This window comes from Berghia stephanieae, chromosome 1 (genome assembly GCF_034508935.2).
Source record: "Berghia stephanieae isolate SIO BIC M18660-M18661 chromosome 1, UCSD_Bste_1.3, whole genome shotgun sequence".
Classification (NCBI taxonomy): Eukaryota; Metazoa; Mollusca; class Gastropoda; order Nudibranchia; family Aeolidiidae; genus Berghia; species Berghia stephanieae.
The window spans coordinates 19,273,723-19,294,228 of NC_088360.1; the positions used below are offsets into that span (position 1 = coordinate 19,273,723).

Genomic DNA, 20,506 nt, shown 5'->3' on the forward strand with positions numbered 1-20,506 from the left:
AAATTATCACCTATCGATGCAGTGTTATTTAGTTTAAACCGACGTGCACTTAATTGCAGGTCGGGTAACCCAATTATTTGGAAGGGGCGGGGGGGGGGGGGGGGGGTCACTGTTGTAATGGAAATACTCTCAAACAAACGCAAAAATATTCCCAATTACAACAACGTTAAAACAAGTCCATGCTTGTGTTCGGTTATAAGACCTGCTAATATAATGTGCACCTATGTTTAAGGTTTAAAGAAAGTTTTGTAAAATAACACACTAAAAGCTGCAAGCTCTTGATTCTGATTTAGTTTCAATGTTGGGGTTTTACAGATAATAAAATTATAACGCCACTCTTCATTCGAAAGTTGAACAATGATTGGTCGTTATATATAGATAGAATGAAGTTGACGTAACTCGGGTCTTTGTTATTGTTTTTTGCCACCCGGGTTTATGAGTAATTCTCATTAAACTGTATTAACCAGACTATAAATGTCCATAGTTTTGTGTGTTGGTCCGTTATACTTCTGGATGGCAATGTTGTGAACTTCTTATTCTTAGCCAAGCGCATTTTATCTATCTATACGCTCCAGTTAGTCGACTTACTTTGCGTAGCTATTTAGTTCTCTATAAATTTCTCTTCGACTTCTTAATCTTAAATCCTTTGTCTCTGAGGACACGAAGAGGAGAAAAGGGTTGTTGTGACCTTGTTTACTGTGTTCACTTGTGTTGTTTTGTTGTTGTTGCTGGTAAACGAACCAGTATTCTGGGAGAAGTCATGGTTGATTTCAGTTGTATATTATTTCATATTTTTATTTTCAATTAGCATTTTGGTATATAACATCATCGTGGGAAAAAGAGAATAATATTAATTTAAAATGTTGATTATGATGGTAATGATGATGATATGTAGAATTTTATAGCGCATTCGTTTTAAGTATGCGCCGTAAAATGGCGGGGGATTTAAAAATTCGCTTATTATTGAATACAAAAGTTATAAAGAATATTATCTAAAGAGGACTGAAATGTCACTTTGACGATAATTAGGTGAGAGGTCATGTTTAGACTTAAGTGAGTTTAATAAGTATAGAGTTTATTGAAAGGTCTCTCTCTCTCTCTCTCTCTCTCTCTCTCTCTCTCTCTCTCTCTCTCTCTCTCTCTCAATAACGATGCAATACTTTCATTCAATCGCGCGCACGCACACACACACACACACACACGCACACGAACTCCATTCACCCCCGTCTCTTCCCTGGTTAGGATCCATCCTTTGCCAAGAAGGGGATAGAGAATAACAGCTTTTATATAGAGCAATATGTGCTCAAAGTGATTGCCATAGCAATTGGATTCAATAGTCTGATGTCACGTCGCCCAGGCCATAGTGGTTCTAAACAAAGAAAATCGGTACTTTTTATTCTTCATGCTGACTAGAACTTTTCATATGTCTTGTGATCAGAATGTGTAAACGTCAAAACATGATCAGGTTTATAATGTTTTTTTCCCCTCTGGATACGCTTTTATGCTCGTCGGAGAAATATTTCATAAGGGCGTCCGCCATTGTTCCGATAGTTTAGAGCCAGTTACTAAGGCACCATGCATCATTACGAGGGAAGTGACGGTACGACTGTTGAAGCGTATTCAAAGTGACACATTCCGCTCTACGGATTTTCAAATGTTTTAAATGAATGGATCCCGTCATAATGTACCGAATGTGTTAATGTGCTGATATTTGGTTTAACCAGTTTACTACTTACCGCACTCTGTGAAATTGAATGTAAGCTTCAATTTAATTACAAAAACAGATCAAATGAACCGAAAGTGGCGTAGTTAAGATGAATAAACAAAACATTCATTGAATAGCTTCAAGGACATCAAGAGAATGAAGGAACATAGGAACACAACGTGCATAATTTGTCCTGTCCAATGCAAATAACCAGGGACATAAGTGTCTTCAATAGAATTTAACTTGGTTGCTTTTTTCAGGGTTTGTAAGAGGAGAATTTTCAATGATTTCTTGACAAAACAGGCACTTCGACCAGTCAATTTCAGGGGAAGCTTGATCGAGTCTTGGAACTTTGTTCAAATTTTTACAGTCAATAAAGGATGTCTGCCGCTTCTTTCCTCCTGCCATATCAGCGCATTCTAGGAAGGAAAGAAAAATAAAACAAAACCCCATGAAATACTAAAGAGACAATATTTAAAGTTATTTCCTACACAGTGTGAATTACGTAGTTTATCAAGTTACAGAAAAATGTTACAATCTTAAGGCGATATATAGGGTAGCTTGAGAGCTGACAGAATGAACACGTTTGTTTGTCTGCGAGTGAGTGTGTGTGTGTGGGTCGGGGGGGGGGGGGGGTAGTCTATTATGAGAAAGATTAAACACATATTAGTTGACGGGGCTTGGATAACTCAGTGGTAAGATTCTCTGCAAAACAACAATAACAACAACAACAACAAAATCAACATGCAATCACACACGCACACACGACGAACGCATACTTCCAAATACCTGTTAGAATGGAACTTTTGTCCTTGCAATCTTGACCATTCAACAAATCAAACTCGCATTCCCATTTGACGAGGTCCCCAGGCATGATGCTTATTAATTTTAAGGAAACAAAGGACTGTGAGGCTGGCAAGTAGAAATATAACAAACAAGTCAATGCATTGTTTTAAAAAACCAAACCTGAACAAGCAAAAGGTAAAGCAATGTGTGTGGATATTAGCGTGTTTTGGTAGAATTGTATGTGGAGATGTTCTTTTTTTGATCAATTTGAGTTAATAATAAATTAGTTATGTTTTTTTTTTCTCGGGCAGCAGTATTGATAAACACCGTTATTCTATCGTCAATCATCGACAGGCTAATCTATATCTAATCGAATCTAAAAGGTTCTAAATTTAGTACTGACATAACACATGCAACTTATATTAAGATAGTAAAATATGTTCAGATCCAAGTATGGGCCATAATAATAATAATCTTACTCGATCAATTGCATCCAGGAGGTTCATTGTGTGTGAAGAATGATGTGACTGTGACTCAGCTTTGTTGTGACCCAATTCTTTTTTCACAACTCAACTCTTTTGTCATACATTGCGCGATACTTATCACCGGCATGCGCATAAAGTAAACTAACATCATGATGATATAGGGAATGAGATTAGCGGAAGAGTAGCGTCCCTTGATTGGACATCACCCATAGTCTGGGACGTCACCGGCGGAAAAGTTATTAGAGAGAGAACGTCATGTTGGTTGTGCGCATGCGTCTCTCGTTTTCGCTTCCGGTGAAAGCGGCTTGAGACACTTCAAAACCAAATTGACGTTCTCACTGTAAGGTGACGTCCAATCAAGGGACGCTACTCTTCCGCTAATCTCATTCCCTATAAGACATTAAATTTATAATAGATGAAAAAGATTGTTCCTCACCTTTTCAACGAATATCGATTTCACAAAATAAAATTGTAGTTGGTTGACATCGTTCAAAAGACAACTCATTCTCTCAGTTATTTTTTAGACAAAACACGATGCCATTGTCGGTAGATGGAGCTGTCGTTATCTCGAAGGGAGAGGCGATAACATGACAAACCGCATTTCGATTTAGCATTATTGTACTGTAAACACTGGTAGAAAGAAACCTCTTTAACTGCTTTAAATATATTTTTTTTAGTCTCATGTTCTTTATTTCTTTTTCGTTTACAGACGCTCAGACATCCATGTACACACTTTGTAAAGGCTAGGTCGTCCTAATAACTCGTATTTTTGTTGCACGGGTCGAAAAAGGACAATTTTATTGGGGGGGGGGGGGGGGGGGGGGGGTTCTGCGGCCAGAAGAAAGACAAAAAAAAATCTATTTTAAAATAATTAAAAGCTGGATATGTGGTAAATGATAATGGAAAACATTAAAACAAACATATCTCCACGATAAAAAATTAATCAAGATGTTCTTAATGGGTGAGAATGTTTGTTTTTTATGCTTTTGTCATCTAGCACCAAAACGTCAAAAAGTGCGCGTTTTCACTACCTTTACGACAAATTTTAAGGTCTTTTCAATATAAATAGTATTTGGAGCCACCTTTTTTTCGAATCTTCATAATTTTTTGCACCAATTTGTGTACTTTGTTTGCTGGTTACAAAAAGTGCATAAAACGCACGGAACGGGCCGCTAAGCCAACGGACTATTAATACAGTTTAGTGAGAATTACTCATAAACGTGGATGGCAAAAACAATAACAAAGACCCGAGTGACGTCAACTTCGTTCTATCTATAGATAGTTCGAAGATGACGTCACTCAGGTCTTTGTTATTGTTTTTTTTGCCATCCGCGTTTGTGAGTAATGCTCGCTGTACTGTATTAACCAGACTATAAACGTTCATGGATACACACCGTTTTGTGTGTTGGTCCGTTATACTTCCGGATGGCAATGTTATGAGCTTCTTAGCCAAGCGCATACTATCTATAAACAAATAACACTTGAGTTATATAAATACATATAGCTGTCAACGAGAGTGATGTCTTAAGTGGTCCTATCTTTTAGGCTAAACATGGCTTCACGTGATGGTTTTATGTAGAGGAGTCCTTACAACTTAGAATCTATGTATGTATTTAGATAAGTTTTGAGCATACGGATGTATGTGCGCGTGCTCGCGTTTGGCGTCTGTGAATATATGCCTCATTTTCTTGTTCATAAGTTATTTTATTAAGCTTTTATATTTGGCAAATCGGATTTTTAATAACACTAAGGCTCCGAAACCACTGGACCAATCGTCACCAAATTTTAAACGGTGTTTACAATTAACATAAAGATGGTTATTGTTTTCGAAGTGACTATTCTCATCCCCCTAGTCTAGGATGCTAGTCTTCATAATAGTAGTCCACAATTGTTGTATGTTTAATCCAAAGGTTGTAATGCAGTAATTTGTTAAGGTTCTTGTCACAAGTTGCACAATTAAAAAAAAAAAAAAATCAATCAAATCCAAATCGCAAAAAGCGGCGACGTTTTTTTCGGTAATCCAATCGGCCGGGGAGGGGGGGGGGGGGGGGGTGAGAATAGAGGCAGCCTATTGTTTTATAGCTTATGGAGCATATTACGGAGGTTTTCTCTATTGGAACTATGTTGCGTAGTTGCACACATATGTAATGGCTTGTGATCGTATAGTGGTGTTTTTGATAGATGGTAGTATTATCCTTTGCGTTGTGTTGTAGATGTTAATAATGACGAAAGAGTTCAAGGGCCGGTGATGATAATTGAATGCACAATATCAAGACATTCAAATACAGTTTATTTGTTTGTGATAAATTCAAAATCCAAATCATGATAAATTCCAAATCCAAATCAAATAGCATTGTCATAATTCAATCAGTTTCATAAATTCCAAATCCGTAAAATCAGTCCACATGTAAAGTCAGTTTGCCTAAGTAACCATTTTCAATATACGTGGAATATTTCTAAGTTCGTAAAAGCAAATAAATGATGGTGAGCACAAAAGGTTTAAAGTGTGCAGCTCATGGTCAAGTTGAATCCTGAATCAAAAGGTAGAATCATCCCCGTTTGATCAGACACACTGTTTTATATCCTATTGTAAACTGTCCCACAATTCCTTTCACCAAAGGTCAGTTTTACGCCTAAATAATCAAAGGTCGTACGCCTAAATAATCCGTACGCCCAAATAACAAATACGCTACGCCCAAATAATATCGTACGCCTAAATGATGAATACCAACTATAACTTAATGCTTTTATCCCCAAATACCAAGTAACACCGATCAAAGAAATAATTTTCTAGTACTCAATATAATGACCAATCCTTTAACTTTGGAACGTAAAACTGTCCTAGACTACTCAATATAATGACCAAGTTTAACTGATATACAAGTACTGTGAACTCATTAAACCCACTTGCTATAAGCTAACTCTCTTACATACGCCCCTTTCTTAGAATTTAAATTGACTTTAAAACAATTTCAATTCAAAAAAATTACAGTGAGAGATTAAATATATATGTAATGTCCAACTAAAATGTAATAAATAAATGTTAAAATGATAATACTTATACCAGTTAAATATTTAAAAACTTTAAACTTTAAATTCAAAAACACCAAAGTTGATTACAACATTCATATATATCAATTATAGGTTTTATAGTATTACAACATTGATAAATTCACAAACATCAAATTTGATTACAACATCTAAATAGATATATATATATCGATTATAGATTTTTTTTTCTTTCAAATTACAACATCAACAGTAAGGTATCTATCATTTAAAAGTGATTAAAATTTAAATTTACCAACACGAAAGTTGATTAAAGATTTATATATTTATCGATTATACTTTTAAGGCATTACAACATCGACAGTAAGATATCAAGTAATTAAAAGTTCAAAGAAAAAAAATCTTTTCACCTTAAATTCCATCTTCATAGCAATCAAAGTGTTTAATTCTCGTCATACCCCATCACACATAAATAGTATTGCGTGAAAAAGGATGGTTCAAATTCCATTTGTGATATACTCACGTTGTCTTATTCAATCTCAAATTCAACTCTTTACGACATGGGTGATAATCTCAGCTTCCATGTATGTCTACTCATTTACTGACATATCAAAACCAGTACCTTGTATATTCCCTTATATTGTATGATTCCATTTAAACAACATTATTACATTAATTCCTACTTATAATATGTGGTACAAATAATGTATTATAGACATCTAGATCCATATACGAAGGATTACATTTCAATTAGTAATAAAAAAAATATTTAAAAATAAATCATAATAATAGCATTATCATCATTTTAAAATTCAAGTTGAAGTTATTATCATTCATTGTTCATTGTTGATGTTTCAATTTTTTAAGCTTTTTAAGTCATCAGGGTGTAGTTTACAACTACATTGATATCAAATTGTTCTTTGTGGTCATCCATCAGAGGTCACATTTCTCAGTAATCCGTTCGTTTTGAGAATGGTCATCCTGTAAAAATTGTCAGTAATTGTTAATTAAGTCATTGTCTCCATTTAGAATGAGTTTTCATGCAATGAAAAAAATATATCAACTATAAGAGTTGAGGTGATTGTATCTAGTCTACGTGTTGCATTGTTGTGTGTGTTGTGGTCACTGAATAGCCCAAGTGTCATAAATTCACTTTAATTATTGTTAATTAATTAAAAACTTTTTCCTCTGTAAATGTCTTCGAATTATCACCATAATGTCTTCACATTCAAATATTTAGTCTTTAATACATAATCAGACATTAGTCTGTCCGACTTGTTCACATCACATATTTAGTGTTAAGTAAATAATCAGTCATTAGTCTGTCCGACTTATTCATATTTAGTACAGTGTAAATAACTAAATAAGTAAAATCTAATACAGTATGTGATTGTGGGCTGTTACTAAAGTGACCAACTTTTGCAATTAGTGTGTTGTATTTGTTCGAGTCTTTTGAATTTGGGACGAAAAAAGACTCTACAGGTAGCAAACGTATGCTTAACCTGTTGGGTTGTTTCTTGGTCTTGTGACGTCGCTGTAATCCATTCATCTCCGGCATCTGGGTCGATTCTCCTCGTAGATATTTGTGGTTGTCTTGTGTAAACGTTGAATCTCATTGTAGATGAAATTGTAAAAATTCAAGATTAACTGTGTGCGAGATCTTGAATTTAAATGAAGTTTGACTTATCCAGCAAGTCAAAAGAAAGTTGTGAACTCAGCCATGTGTTGACAAAGAGTTCGTGTGTAGTAGTCGACAGAGGTCGTGTGTTGTAATTGTCTGTGTTTGTTGATCGAGTTTCGATGAGGTGGCATGTGAGTACACACCAGGTAGATGATGTAATCTGTAGAGTACCGGTGGGTGACGTGAGTCCAAACACCAGGTAGATTATGTAATCTTGCAGAGTTCCGGTGGGTGATGTGAGTCCACACACCAGGTAGATGATGTAATAATAACGTAGTCTAGTAGTGTATGTAGTAGGGTCGAATAAGGTCAACAATATTTTCGTTATTTGAACGCAGGTTGTTGAATATCATACGATAATGAATCCAAGAAAATCGCTCATGTGGCGTTTTGCGATACTTTTTCCTGCATTGTCTTATATACATATATAGCCTTTATCTTTTACAATGATACTAAGACAGGCGTTATTATAATATTCAATGTTTATAAGTTGTAGATATGGGTGCTGCACACTTGTATATTGACATAAGTTTAAATTTGAATACGCTCACCACTGCATATGAAGGAAGTAGTATTGTTCACAATTGGACATCGTTTTTGTAAAAACAATCGTATCTTGAACGTTTATGTAATTATTGACATCGTACATCGTTGGGTATTGTTGTCGTAGAAGTAAATACAAGCAATCCAATTGTTCAGTAAATAATGTAAATATAAAAAAGGTTCATGGAAGAAATCTGTGTTGATACAGATATTATTTTATGAATTCTGTCAAGTTTGTATAAGTTGAAAGGTACGATGTAATTGAGGTTGTTGTGTAGTTTGTAGTCTGTAGATTGTGTTGATTCTGGACGTATCAATGGCGTAGTGTTTTGTCGAGATGCTTACTCCATTTCAATGTATTCGTGGATAGACCAAAGGGATTAGGACATTTTCCGACCTATGTTGTGGTTGTGTTTGAGTTGCCTCTGTCGTTGTCATCAGCGTTCCCGTTATGACTGATGGTTGCAAGTGTCCTCTTTCGTGATGACTGTATCATGTTTTAGTGCAAACACTACTTCTGCCTTTGATTAACTCGAATTATTCCCTTAGAAAATCCCTAATTTAATGAAATATGATTTTGTTTATGTTATCGTAGCACTTCCTACCATTTCAACTGATTGCCGAATGATTACACACTTAAGATTTGACAATTGAACATAACTTCTTCTTCAACTCAGTTACAAATTTTATGATATAAATGTTAAATTCAAACCACGCAGTAAATATTGATTACAATTACAACAGCAAATCGATAGGAGAAAAATATGATAATCAAAATATTCGCAGAAACGATATACACTCTGGTCAATAAAAATTCAATGTTTCGCGCCTTTGCCCTCGGCTTATAAAAATATTCATATAACTCATTGCGACGTTATCTCGCGCCTCTTAATATAGCATTGATAATTGTGTGCGCTTTAACCACGCGCATCGTATTTATAAAAATTCTCCGCCTTCTGCATCATTTCATAATGTTCAACCATGCGCTTTAATCAAACGCAAAATAAAATATTCCCGAACGCCTCATTCCTGCGTCTCGTAATTTAAACCGTGTGCACTTTAATTACCGCGTCTTACATCACTGCGCTTATTTACCCGTCATTTACAGCATTTTACCGTATGGGTTACTTATAATTCGCTGATTCTTAACAAGTTAACCACTTGTGTCACAAATATTATCAGCTCACATGACATGATAATGCATTTTCAATATTTTGTTATTCTTCCGTAATAACATTTTAACTCCCATTACAAGACAATAGTCTTTCATAATAATTAATACTCCGTCATTTTATTTGTTCTCCGACTTTAAACCAAAAGTCCGTTATTCCGTTATTATGAGAATATGTCTCCTTTAAAAATCACGATGAAACGCGTTTCAAAACAAAACTAAACAAAACAACGATTGACTCATATTCCGCATAAATCATTTCAACTTAATTTCCAGTGATAAAATCCAAATGTCTTATGTAATCTATTATAACGCCATGTCTCATTACACAAGTAAATAAGCTCTGTTGTCGATTACTTGGCTGCGTTAACCACACATTTATTACCAAGAATACAAACAGATATAAAACTTTGCTCTTTGCCATGAACCCATGAATCTCAAAGAGTCAATATCAACCTACCAATTCATCCCTATTGACGGGAGAAAAATATAACCAATGATGTTGTAATATAACAATAAATACCATAAGACATTTTTCAATTATCAAAACTTATAATGTACGTGTTTTTATTGCCATCATCTTCTTGAGTCATTTTGACAGAAAATAAAAACGTAACAACATTAAATAATGGACCAACTGTCTATGTAATTCCAACAGTAACATACAAAATTGAAATAAAAATCGACACATCTTTGTTACTGATATTAACAAAGCATTGCCATTAACGGTACCAAATAATATTCGAAGATCTGTTCCGAAACGCCCGATTATAAGTAAACGCATTTTCATTTATTTTGAAAAATAAAACGCACTAAAATATTCATTTAAATTCTGCAATTTTTCTTCATCTCTCCCTCTCTTCTTTTTAATTAAATAAAATACGTATAGCATCAATGCATTATTATTATTATTATTATTAGTATTATTATTAGTATTATTATTATTATTATTATTATTATTATTATTATTATTATTATTATTATTATTATTATTATTATTATTATTATTTGCCGTTCTATAATATATTGTTTTCACTTTTTGAATATAATATATTGCCCTATATATCTATATTTTTTTAAAATTTCCTTTTCTATCTGTGACTCTTAATTTAAATATTATTTAGTATATTTATCTATTTTTTTAAATATCGTCTTTTGTCAGAATTTTAGGAATCATCTATAATTTCAAATTTTTTTTTTTCATATTTCAATACAAAATAATTCCACTACTTCACCGTCAAAATTGATATTCATTTTCTTTCCCAAATAAAACTATTTCCCTATCTGTTCACAATTTTCACTTCAAAATTCGAGTCTCACAAAAACTTCAATATATATTAACACCGCAACAATATACATTTCTTGTGTATCCATGGTTCGGAATAATAACATCTTTACATCATGGTATCACGGCTCCAAATAAAAATATATAAGAATCCTGGTCACGGCACCAAATTAGATACATAATGTGGGATAGTCGCACACATATGTAATGGCTTGTGATCGTATAGTGGTGTTTTTGATAGATGGTAGTATTATCCTTTGCGTTGTGTTGTAGATGTTAATAATGACGAAAGAGTTCAAGGGCCGGTGATGATAATTGAATGCACAATATCAAGACATTCAAATACAGTTTATTTGTTTGTGATAAATTCAAAATCCAAATCATGATAAATTCCAAATCCAAATCAAATAGCATTGTCATAATTCAATCAGTTTCATAAATTCCAAATCCGTAAAATCAGTCCACATGTAAAGTCAGTTTGCCTAAGTAACCATTTTCAATATACGTGGAATATTTCTAAGTTCGTAAAAGCAAATAAATGATGGTGAGCACAAAAGGTTTAAAGTGTGCAGCTCATGGTCAAGTTGAATCCTGAATCAAAAGGTAGAATCATCCCCGTTTGATCAGACACACTGTTTTATATCCTATTGTAAACTGTCCCACAATTCCTTTCACCAAAGGTCAGTTTTACGCCTAAATAATCAAAGGTCGTACGCCTAAATAATCCGTACGCCCAAATAACAAATACGCTACGCCCAAATAATATCGTACGCCTAAATGATGAATACCAACTATAACTTAATGCTTTTATCCCCAAATACCAAGTAACACCGATCAAAGAAATAATTTTCTAGTACTCAATATAATGACCAATCCTTTAACTTTGGAACGTAAAACTGTCCTAGACTACTCAATATAATGACCAAGTTTAACTGATATACAAGTACTGTGAACTCATTAAACCCACTTGCTATAAGCTAACTCTCTTACAACTATCATTGACTTTATCTAAAATATTTCAAACCAAGGGCACTCCCCCTAACTTTGTATAATGCTGAATCACGTTAAATAAGCTATTATAAGAATTACCTAAACCATATCTGCTAACTCGGAATATGAGATAAGTTCTCAGAAAGGAGAATATGAGATATCATTTTTTTTTCTTTCTTAAATATGACCAAAGAGTCCTTAATTTGCGCTCTCTAGATAGCACCAAACTTTATTTTTCAACAAGTTTGATAAAATTTTTTGTTAAATTAAACATGGTTATAAAAGTTACATCTATAGTCGGAGCAAAATAAAAATGCCGTATTCTAGGAATTTTTTGGTAGGATTTGGCAGATCTGAAGAATACTTTACGATTGTGCGATTTACATATTGTGAAAGACCTTGCTCATTAGTCATTGGCAATCCGTGATAAAAGTTAATCACAATGATTAAAGCCCACTATGAAAATTAGCGTTCACCGATTTGATACGGGCGTCAAGTACAAAAGTTCTATATTTAAACCCGTAAGTATATAATTACTCTCTCTCTGCTCTCTCTCTCTCTCTCTCTCTCTCTCTCTCTCTCTCTCTCTCTCTCTCTCTCTCTCTCTCTTCTCATCTCTCTCTCTCTCTCTCTCTCTCTCTCTCTCTCTCTCTCTCTCTCTCTCTCTCTCTCTCTCTCTGTGTGTGTTTGTGTGCATTCTTCACAAGACAGCCGCAGTTATTGTTATCTGCAAATAAAATAGCGATGATTATAATGATGAAATGTCACCGTGCGTGTAATAATGAATTAAAAAATAATAATTGAGCTTTATATAGCGCAATATCCACTAAATGTGCTCAAAGCGCTTTACAAGGGGTCCCTGGTCAACAGCAACATTTAACATGTAAGACGGAACATGACGCCTGTTTGGCGAAATTACAATTTTTCGGACAAAGACAACGCTGTTAACGGCTAGGTACTCATTTTACACCTGAGTACGGTGAGAAAATGTGAGTAAAGAGCCTTTTCCAAGGACTCAACTATGCGCCGAGCGCGAGGCTCGAACCCAGGACCTTCCGATCCGAAAGCGAGTGTCATACCACTAGACCACATAGCTCACAAGACAGCCACAGTTATTGTTTTCTGCAAATAAAATAGCGATGATTATAATGATGCAATGTCACCGTGCGTGTAATAATGAATAACGATAATAAAAATGAAGTATTGCTATCCTGTTGTTTAATATGATAAGACAATGAAGTTATGTGTCCTGATGTCAGCTTACATGTTTAGCCATTTCAAACTCGGGATCCGAAGACTATACTACAACGTTGAGCCGGTATAAAAAGGTTGTTCCAGTGGCTTGAGTATAGATTTAAATGTAGGTCTTGCATGGCTTATCTTACTATATTTTGATTTATTTTTAATATATTTTCTATCCCGACTAAAGTAAAAATTCATCTTTTCCGACTCTCGTTATGATTATGATTCTTCTTCTTCTTCTTCTTCTTCTTCTTCTTCTTCTTCTTCTTCTTCTTCTTCTTCTTCTTCTTCTTCTTCTTCTTCTTCTTCTTCTTCTTCTTCTTCTTTCTTCTTTTCTTTTTTCATTTTCTTTTTTATTATTTTTATTTTATTATTATTATTATTATTATTATTATTATTATTATATTATTATTATATTATTATATAATATTATATATTAATATATAATAATAATAATAATATAATAATAATAATAATAAACAATAACAAAATTTTATAATAATAATAATAATAATAATAATAATATAATAATAATAATAATAATAATAATAATAATAATAATAATAATAATAATAATAATAATAATAATAATAATAACAAAAACTACAACCATCATAATATTTTTAGGGCTTACGATTGGATCAATTATTAATCCTTAAATGTACCGTTACTGTCTGTGACTGTGAGGTACAATTCTTCTGTGGTCACAGCCTAAACTTTTATCATTACCGTACCAATTGGTCAGTCATGAAATCTTTAATCAAGTATATTTGTTTCTTTGTTGTTGCTGTTTTGTTGTTGTTGTTGTTGTTGTTGTTGTTGTTGTTGTTTTTTGTTTTTTTTTCTATATGTGATTTCCCCCCCCCCCCCCCCTTCTTTTTGTGTATCCAACAGTGAGGCGAGTGCTGTAGTCATCCGTCAAAATGGGGTCAGTGGCCTGTATTTGGGAGGCCTATGCCCAAATGATTCACAGGCGGACAGAGAAGATTACAGAACTGAAACTGCAGGTAGGGGCATATCCTTGGAGTGATGATGATGATGACGATGATTGTGTTGAGGAATGTGGCGACAATTATAATAAATACATGTTATAATTAAAAGTGAGCTTTTGTAAAGCAAAATTATTCATGATGTTGCTGACATTTGTTTTTGCTCTATAAAGTCATTGCATCATTTTCTTATTTTACATCATTCATCGATAAATAAAAACATATTCCTTGACTTGTTTATCATTTTTTTTCTTTCTTTCTTCTTTTTTTTTCATTTTTATGTTCACCTTCTTATCTTGAGTATCGTAAAAATGTGTAATAGACCATGCAAAGCCATCGCCCTCCTGATTTTTATAACAAGCGACAACAGTAATCTATCTTATCTTTATTGTTTGCTGATAAAGAAGAAGATTATAGTATAGGCCACATATTGTTCTCGTACGTAATCATTTGAAGTAAAAAAAAAAAAAAAAAAATATACACGTGATGCGTTCACTGCAAAAACTTTCTTAAAAAAAAAATTGTATTGTTTTTATTCTAATCAATGTTGGAAGTGAATGTTGTTTTAAACCAAGTACAAAATGCTCCGAGTGATTTTATTGACGTCGTTCCTTCAATATTTTGTGTATTTATTCAATTGATGTCTGACAGGTTTATCTTTCTTTTTTTTTTTTTTTTTTTTTTTAATTTATACAATTCTTTATATATAATATTCCTTTCTTCTCTCTTCATCGACTACTTGTCCTCCTCCTCCTCCTCCTCCTCCTCCTCCTCCTCCTCCTCCTCCTCCTCCTCCTCCTCCTCCTCCTTTCTTCTTCCTCTCTCTTCTTCTTCTTCTTCTTCTTTTCTTCTTTCTTCTTTTTCTTCTTCTTCTTCTTCTTCTTTCTTCTTCTTCTTCTTCTTTCTTCTTCTTCTTCTTCTTCTTCTTCTTCTTCTTCTTCTTCTTCTTTCTTCTTCTTCTTCTTCTTCTTCTTCTTCTTCTTCTTCTTCTTCTTCTTCTTCTTCTTCTTCTTCTTCTTCTTCTTCTTCTTCTTCTTCTTTTCTTCTTCTTCCTTCTTCTCTTCTTCTTCTTTATTTTATTATTTTTATTATTATTATTATTATTATTATTATTATTATATATTATTATTATTATTATTATTATTATTATTATTATTATTATTATTATTATTATTATTATTATTATTATTATTCCTCACTCTCCTCTTCCTCCATCATCATCAACATCATCATCATCATTTTATTCTCTAAAGTTCTAAATATTTTGGAGATCTTACAGTCATTTTTTTTTTTCGAGTAGAAAGAAACAACCATAAATAAACACATTAATAAGCAAGTTAAGTATTGAATATTTGTAAAGTCATGATATGGCTTTTTAAATTAATTTACGCCCATCAGTTAGTTTAATCTGGTGTATATGGATGGAATCTTCTATTTCCCTTTATCTGTTTTTCATTGCTGCGTTGCTCTCATATTGTTCTGGATTTACATTGCTTGTTCTTTTTAAAAATAATTCTGGCCCTGGCAGGGATCCTTAGCTGAGAAAGCAGCTAAATGTATAGTTCCTTTATTTTGGAGAGAGATAATATTGTATTTTTTTTCCTAGTAAATCATCTTATTTTAAGTTTTTAGTTTGGAGTTTTTTGTCAACATTTTAGCGTATCATTCATACCAGATCCTTTGCTTGTGCCTGGATGGGACTTGTAGGCAGTGTCTGAAAAGTCACAGTGATAGATATTGCCCGTCTCTTTTGTTTTTCTTTTGTTTTGTTTTGTTTTGTTTTTTTTTTTTTTTTTTTTTTTTTTTTTTTTGGTGCTTTTCACTTAAAATCTAATCATCTTCATTTTTATTGGGCAGAAATTAGCCAATAGTACGCGTTGTAAAATCCTTAAAATCAAGCAAAAACAAACAAACAGTCTGGTTTCTTTTGTGTGTTTTGATTTTATCAAGCTTTTTGAAAACCGATTAATTGAAAAAAAGTATTTCCAGACATGAATTTAAAGTGGTAACATTGGATTTCTGTTTATATCCATTCTGTCTCTTATTATAATTGATTCTTTTTTTCCATTTAACACAGCAACAAAAGCAGCTACTGGATAAATTCCTTAATCACTTTATCCATGTCTGTCTGATGGAAGATGAAGCATTTTCTTTTGGGTGAGTATTTACAATGATCCTTTTAGTCTCAAATTTTGCTGGCTGGGCATAAAGTAATTGGGTGTCATGAGTTAAATGGCGGAGTTTTACTTTATTTATTTTTTTGCATTGCTCTGTCTTCTATCCCTCAATATCTGTTATTTTTTTCTACATTACTTTTTGTCCTCGTCTTGGAATGTGTCTACTTGGTACTGTCCATTTGGGATCCTGAGTCTTTAAAATTTATTTTCTTTTATTTCCCGAAAATCTTCTGCTTTGCTGTATTCATTTGTTTTTATATTTAGTAGAACTTGTAATTTTAAATAATTGAGTGTGTCCCTCTTGGCTGGGATTCTATGCATGTGTTTTGTTGGAACTTTTAGGTAAGCTCCAGCTAAACACGTGGATAGGTTGTACTTAATGTCTTACTTTTTCTTATTGTAAGCGTGTCTCAATTATAGATCTACACTCTCTTTTTTTATTTTTTTTCTACCGGGTTTGAAATGAATTTAGTGTCACAAACACTGTAAATGCCCTTTAAAAAAAAATTAAAAAATAAACCAAAAAAAAAAGCAACAAAAATATCTTTAAAAAACAAACAAAGCAATAGGGGAAAAAATGTAAAAGAATGAACTTAATGGACTCGAGATTGAACTCTTTTATATTTATAGTTGTAATTGATGCCAACCTAATCATTATAAATACAATGCTTTCTGTTCATAGTTGAACAAAATGCTTCTTGTCTTCTTAATGCATTGCCCTGTGTTACATTTCCAGAAGGAAGTTTGCATTTGTTTTACTAATTTCGTTTTTTACTTTGGCAGAGAGATGAGGAATCTTGCTAATGACAAATTTCGTTTTTTACTTTGGCAGAGAGATGAGGAATCTTGCTAATGAGCTAAGCCAGGAGTTCATGCGAAATGTTGAAGCAGTGACCAGAAATCTGAGTGAGGAAGATGCCCAATGGCTATGGAAGGATTACATGCGATGGTGAGGATGGAGTTGCTCTAGTTGCTTACGGGTTGGGGTCAAGGTGAGATAGATCTGTCAAGATGTTATGGAAATTAAGATGAATTTATATTTTTTTGATTGATAATCAACAGCGATGTAGGAAGAGATTTGAAATGTAGGTTTATGGGGTAAATAGATAAAGATAAGTAATTTCCTATTTTATGAATTTACTGTTTTTTTTAACGGAAGTACGAGTAATAGACAACAAGATATAGAAAAATAAATGTATGAATAAATTAGATAATAACAAATATAATAAATAATTAAATAATAATAATATAAAAGATAAATAAATAATAAATTAATTAATTAGTTAAACTGAGTTAAACTGATAAATCATTTTACTGAAATCAATGAAAATATTTTTTTTAATGGATAATTTTTAGATTGATTTTTTCTTTATTTATTTATTTTTTTTTTTTACCTAAATTCATATTTATCCAATACCTTCTCATCTGCTCATTTCAGGGAGTAACTCAGAAGCAAGACCTTTGTCAAGTGTTGATCAGCCTGTTACCCTATTGTGCTCACATGGTACCTAGTGATGTGACAGAGGCTCTCTGTCAACAGCCAGCTAACTCAGAGAACTTCCCAGTTAATTCAAGCAATAGTACAGATTTGAATGGCGCGGAGGAATGCATGGAGTCACTGTTATCGGGTAAAATTAATGCTATGAACATAAGATATCAACAGTTTGCATGGTTGGGAAATATGCTATTAAGAGGTCTCATGATTAAATTCAACTTGAGGAACAGAATTATTTTAATGGTTAAATGAATTAAGTTGACCCAAATTAGAAGAAACTAGCTTAACTGCTATTGGACAAAATTAATCCCAGAATGCATTATTTAAAATCAATCTTTCACAGTTTGCCAATTAAGCATATCTTCAAACTTTAAGTAGATGATCTTTCCAGTCTCACCTCCCTCCCCTCCCCCTCCCCATAGAAAGCATGATTTCCAACAATTTTCTTGTTTTGTAAGATATACATTTTTTGTATTGTTGTTGTAATATGACAAGGGACAATACCATCATCAATACATGTTTAAATTTACTCATTGGTAAATTTTTATGTAATTATCTGATGAAATTGAAATAAGACGTCATAATCCAGAGGTATACAAGATACTGCTGACATAGTTTTGCACCAAAGATAGACTGAACTTTGAGCAAATTGTAATTTGACTATTCATAGCATACAAAAAATATTTATAATATAAATATTACTTATGTAATTTAGTGGAAAAAAACAAACAAACAAATGAATCATTGATTTGTCTTGTCCCGTCTTTACTTGTGCTATCCTTCCAGATTTTGATAAAAGCCAAGCCCCTTTGAGTTCATGCTTTACCGTTGTAAACAAATCATCCGTTAGACTGAAGCAACTGGGATGTCCCAGTCTCCGATCCCGTAAGATGAGACGTGTGGATAGTGAGGCCCAATTCACCATGCTGAATGCTTCAAAGAAGAACAGCGTCAAGCCTAAGAAGCAGCCAGGGAAAAAGAAGATGACGCTATCAACGCCTTCAAAAAAGTAAGTGTGTTTTAATTGATAAAAATGAAGAATTCGAGCAAAGTGAAGAAAATTATGGAATCATAGAGAGGGATCAGACTTGTTGATCAAGCATTTTGAATGCACAAGGCAAACTATATCCACACCATTTAATTTCTGTATTTGATTTTGTCACAGTTTGGCAACAAAAATTAAATTTACTAGTTTGAGGAAGTGACATTTAAAACCTACCAAGTCGTACCAAGATAGAAAATGAATCAACGGTCTCTTTCAATCTATTAACCACTTTCAAATAACCAAGGAAAAGCTCAACAGATAAAGCAATTTGAATGTTGTTCTATAATGCAAAGGATTAAAGTTATTACTTTTTAAAGTCACTAAATAAATGACAAATAACATAGTCATTTTCTATAAATGGTAAATAGAAGAAGTAGCAGGTATTGAAGTCACCTCCTCATCTATATGTTGAAATTTAATGATGTTTTTTAAAAAAATGGTGTCTATTTTAAATAATTTTGAAACTTGTAGCTGTAATTTTTACTCTGTAACTAAAATGAAAACTAATGGAAATGCATTTAATATTTTCCCTCTTCTCCTTTATTACTTTTTTTTAAAAGGCATCTCCCAATGGATTCGGAGACAGAGGCAGATTACCTTGACAGTGAAAGTGTGCGCATGGGGCACCAAGCAGACAACAGGCGATTAAAACACCCAAAGTACAGACCAACCATGAGATTTAACCATTGGTCCACGCTCAACAAAGACGAAGATTCAGAAACAGATGATGATGGCCTAGGATATGCAAAACATGCTGCTGAGTTACATTTGCACATAACGGGATATCATCTAGTCAGGATAGTTCTCCATTTGCTGCTTTCTTTGGGAGTTCAAGACGTGGCTTTTGCATTGCAGGGTCAAACTCTGTCATCAGTCATCCTGCCCAATCTTCTGTACTTCCTCAGTCAGTTTAAAGATGAAAGTGAATTGGAACACAGTGGTGCAACCTCAAGTTTACAAAGCGATTTTGAGTCTTCGTTGAGCAAATCAGGACCTCTTAAGACGCCTGTGCGAACGTATGATCCTCAAGATATCCAGTATTCCGTTCAATTGAGTCAAGAATCTTCGGAGGATGAAAGTGAATATTTACCCTGGCATGGTGAGAAAAGGATAACGTTGTTGAAGCAGGTCGTCAGAGCTATACTCACTTTGTCTAGCATTGTTGCAACACAGCAGAGCGGTGTTCGGATTTTGTGTAATATGAATGTCGTGGATACACTCTTAGATATGTGAGTATTTTTAATGTAATATTTGATTTGTATTGCACAATACACATTTTATGGGGGGAAAATAGGTTCAGGGGAGTGTGGTGATGAATCATTGAGTATTTGACCATATGACAAATTAACAGGACAAGTGAGGAAATGCTTTGACCTTAACCATAAATAACTTCCATTCTTGCCTTCATCCGAACTGAAAGTAATTGAAACTTTTGAGACCATATTTAAACAAAAATAAGTAAGGAAATTATAGGGAGGAAAATGGCTCATAATGTGAAACAATACTTTATAAGGCCTATATATTTGGCCTTTGTCAGGTGGCAATGACGAGATTAAAAAAAAAAATAATTACATTTATATAATTTAATCAAGTCTTGAAGGGAAAAAAGGGGAGAGGCGGTGAACGGGAGAGGTTGGAAAAGAGAAAGGTGTATGTATGTGTAGGGAGAGAGAGAGAGAGAGTTGAAGGCTGGTGCACAGCTAGGTATGCTGGTTAAAAATAAATTTTAAAAAAAATAAGGGGGGGGGGGGGGGATAATTTCTATGAATTTTGAGATGTTGAATGAACTCCTCCCCCCTCCCCCTCCTTCCTTCGTTCCTTTTGTTTTTTTGTTTTTTTTTACATTTTTTTTTCCTGTATATTTGTGTATTGTTGTACATGAAGGACTATTTTTACTCCCTAT

At 33.3% G+C, this 20,506-nt stretch overlaps 2 protein-coding genes and 1 long non-coding RNA gene across 3 annotated transcripts in view; 1 reads left to right on the plus strand and 2 right to left on the minus strand.

The window, feature by feature from the left end:
• LOC144970012 (cap-specific mRNA (nucleoside-2'-O-)-methyltransferase 1-like) overlaps positions 1–20,506 on the minus strand; it is a 425,811-nt gene that overhangs the window by 43,053 nt on the left and 362,252 nt on the right. The window lies entirely within an intron of this gene.
• The window catches only part of LOC144963214 (lysosomal-trafficking regulator-like), a 93,486-nt gene that overhangs the window by 10,138 nt on the left and 62,842 nt on the right, over positions 1–20,506 (plus strand). The window contains 6 exon segments of the mRNA XM_078897079.1: positions 13,792–13,904; positions 15,964–16,043; positions 16,896–17,055; positions 17,502–17,691; positions 18,345–18,567; positions 19,164–19,832. Coding sequence (XP_078753205.1) covers positions 13,821–13,904; positions 15,964–16,043; positions 16,896–17,055; positions 17,502–17,691; positions 18,345–18,567; positions 19,164–19,832 — 1,406 coding nt within the window. The 5' untranslated portion in view covers positions 13,792–13,820.
• On the minus strand, positions 1,934–3,116 carry LOC144963172 (uncharacterized). Its single transcript, XR_013643576.1, has 2 exons — positions 2,495–3,116; positions 1,934–2,124 (listed from the first exon to the last, which is right to left on the minus strand). It is a non-coding gene; the product is annotated as an uncharacterized LOC144963172 (long non-coding RNA).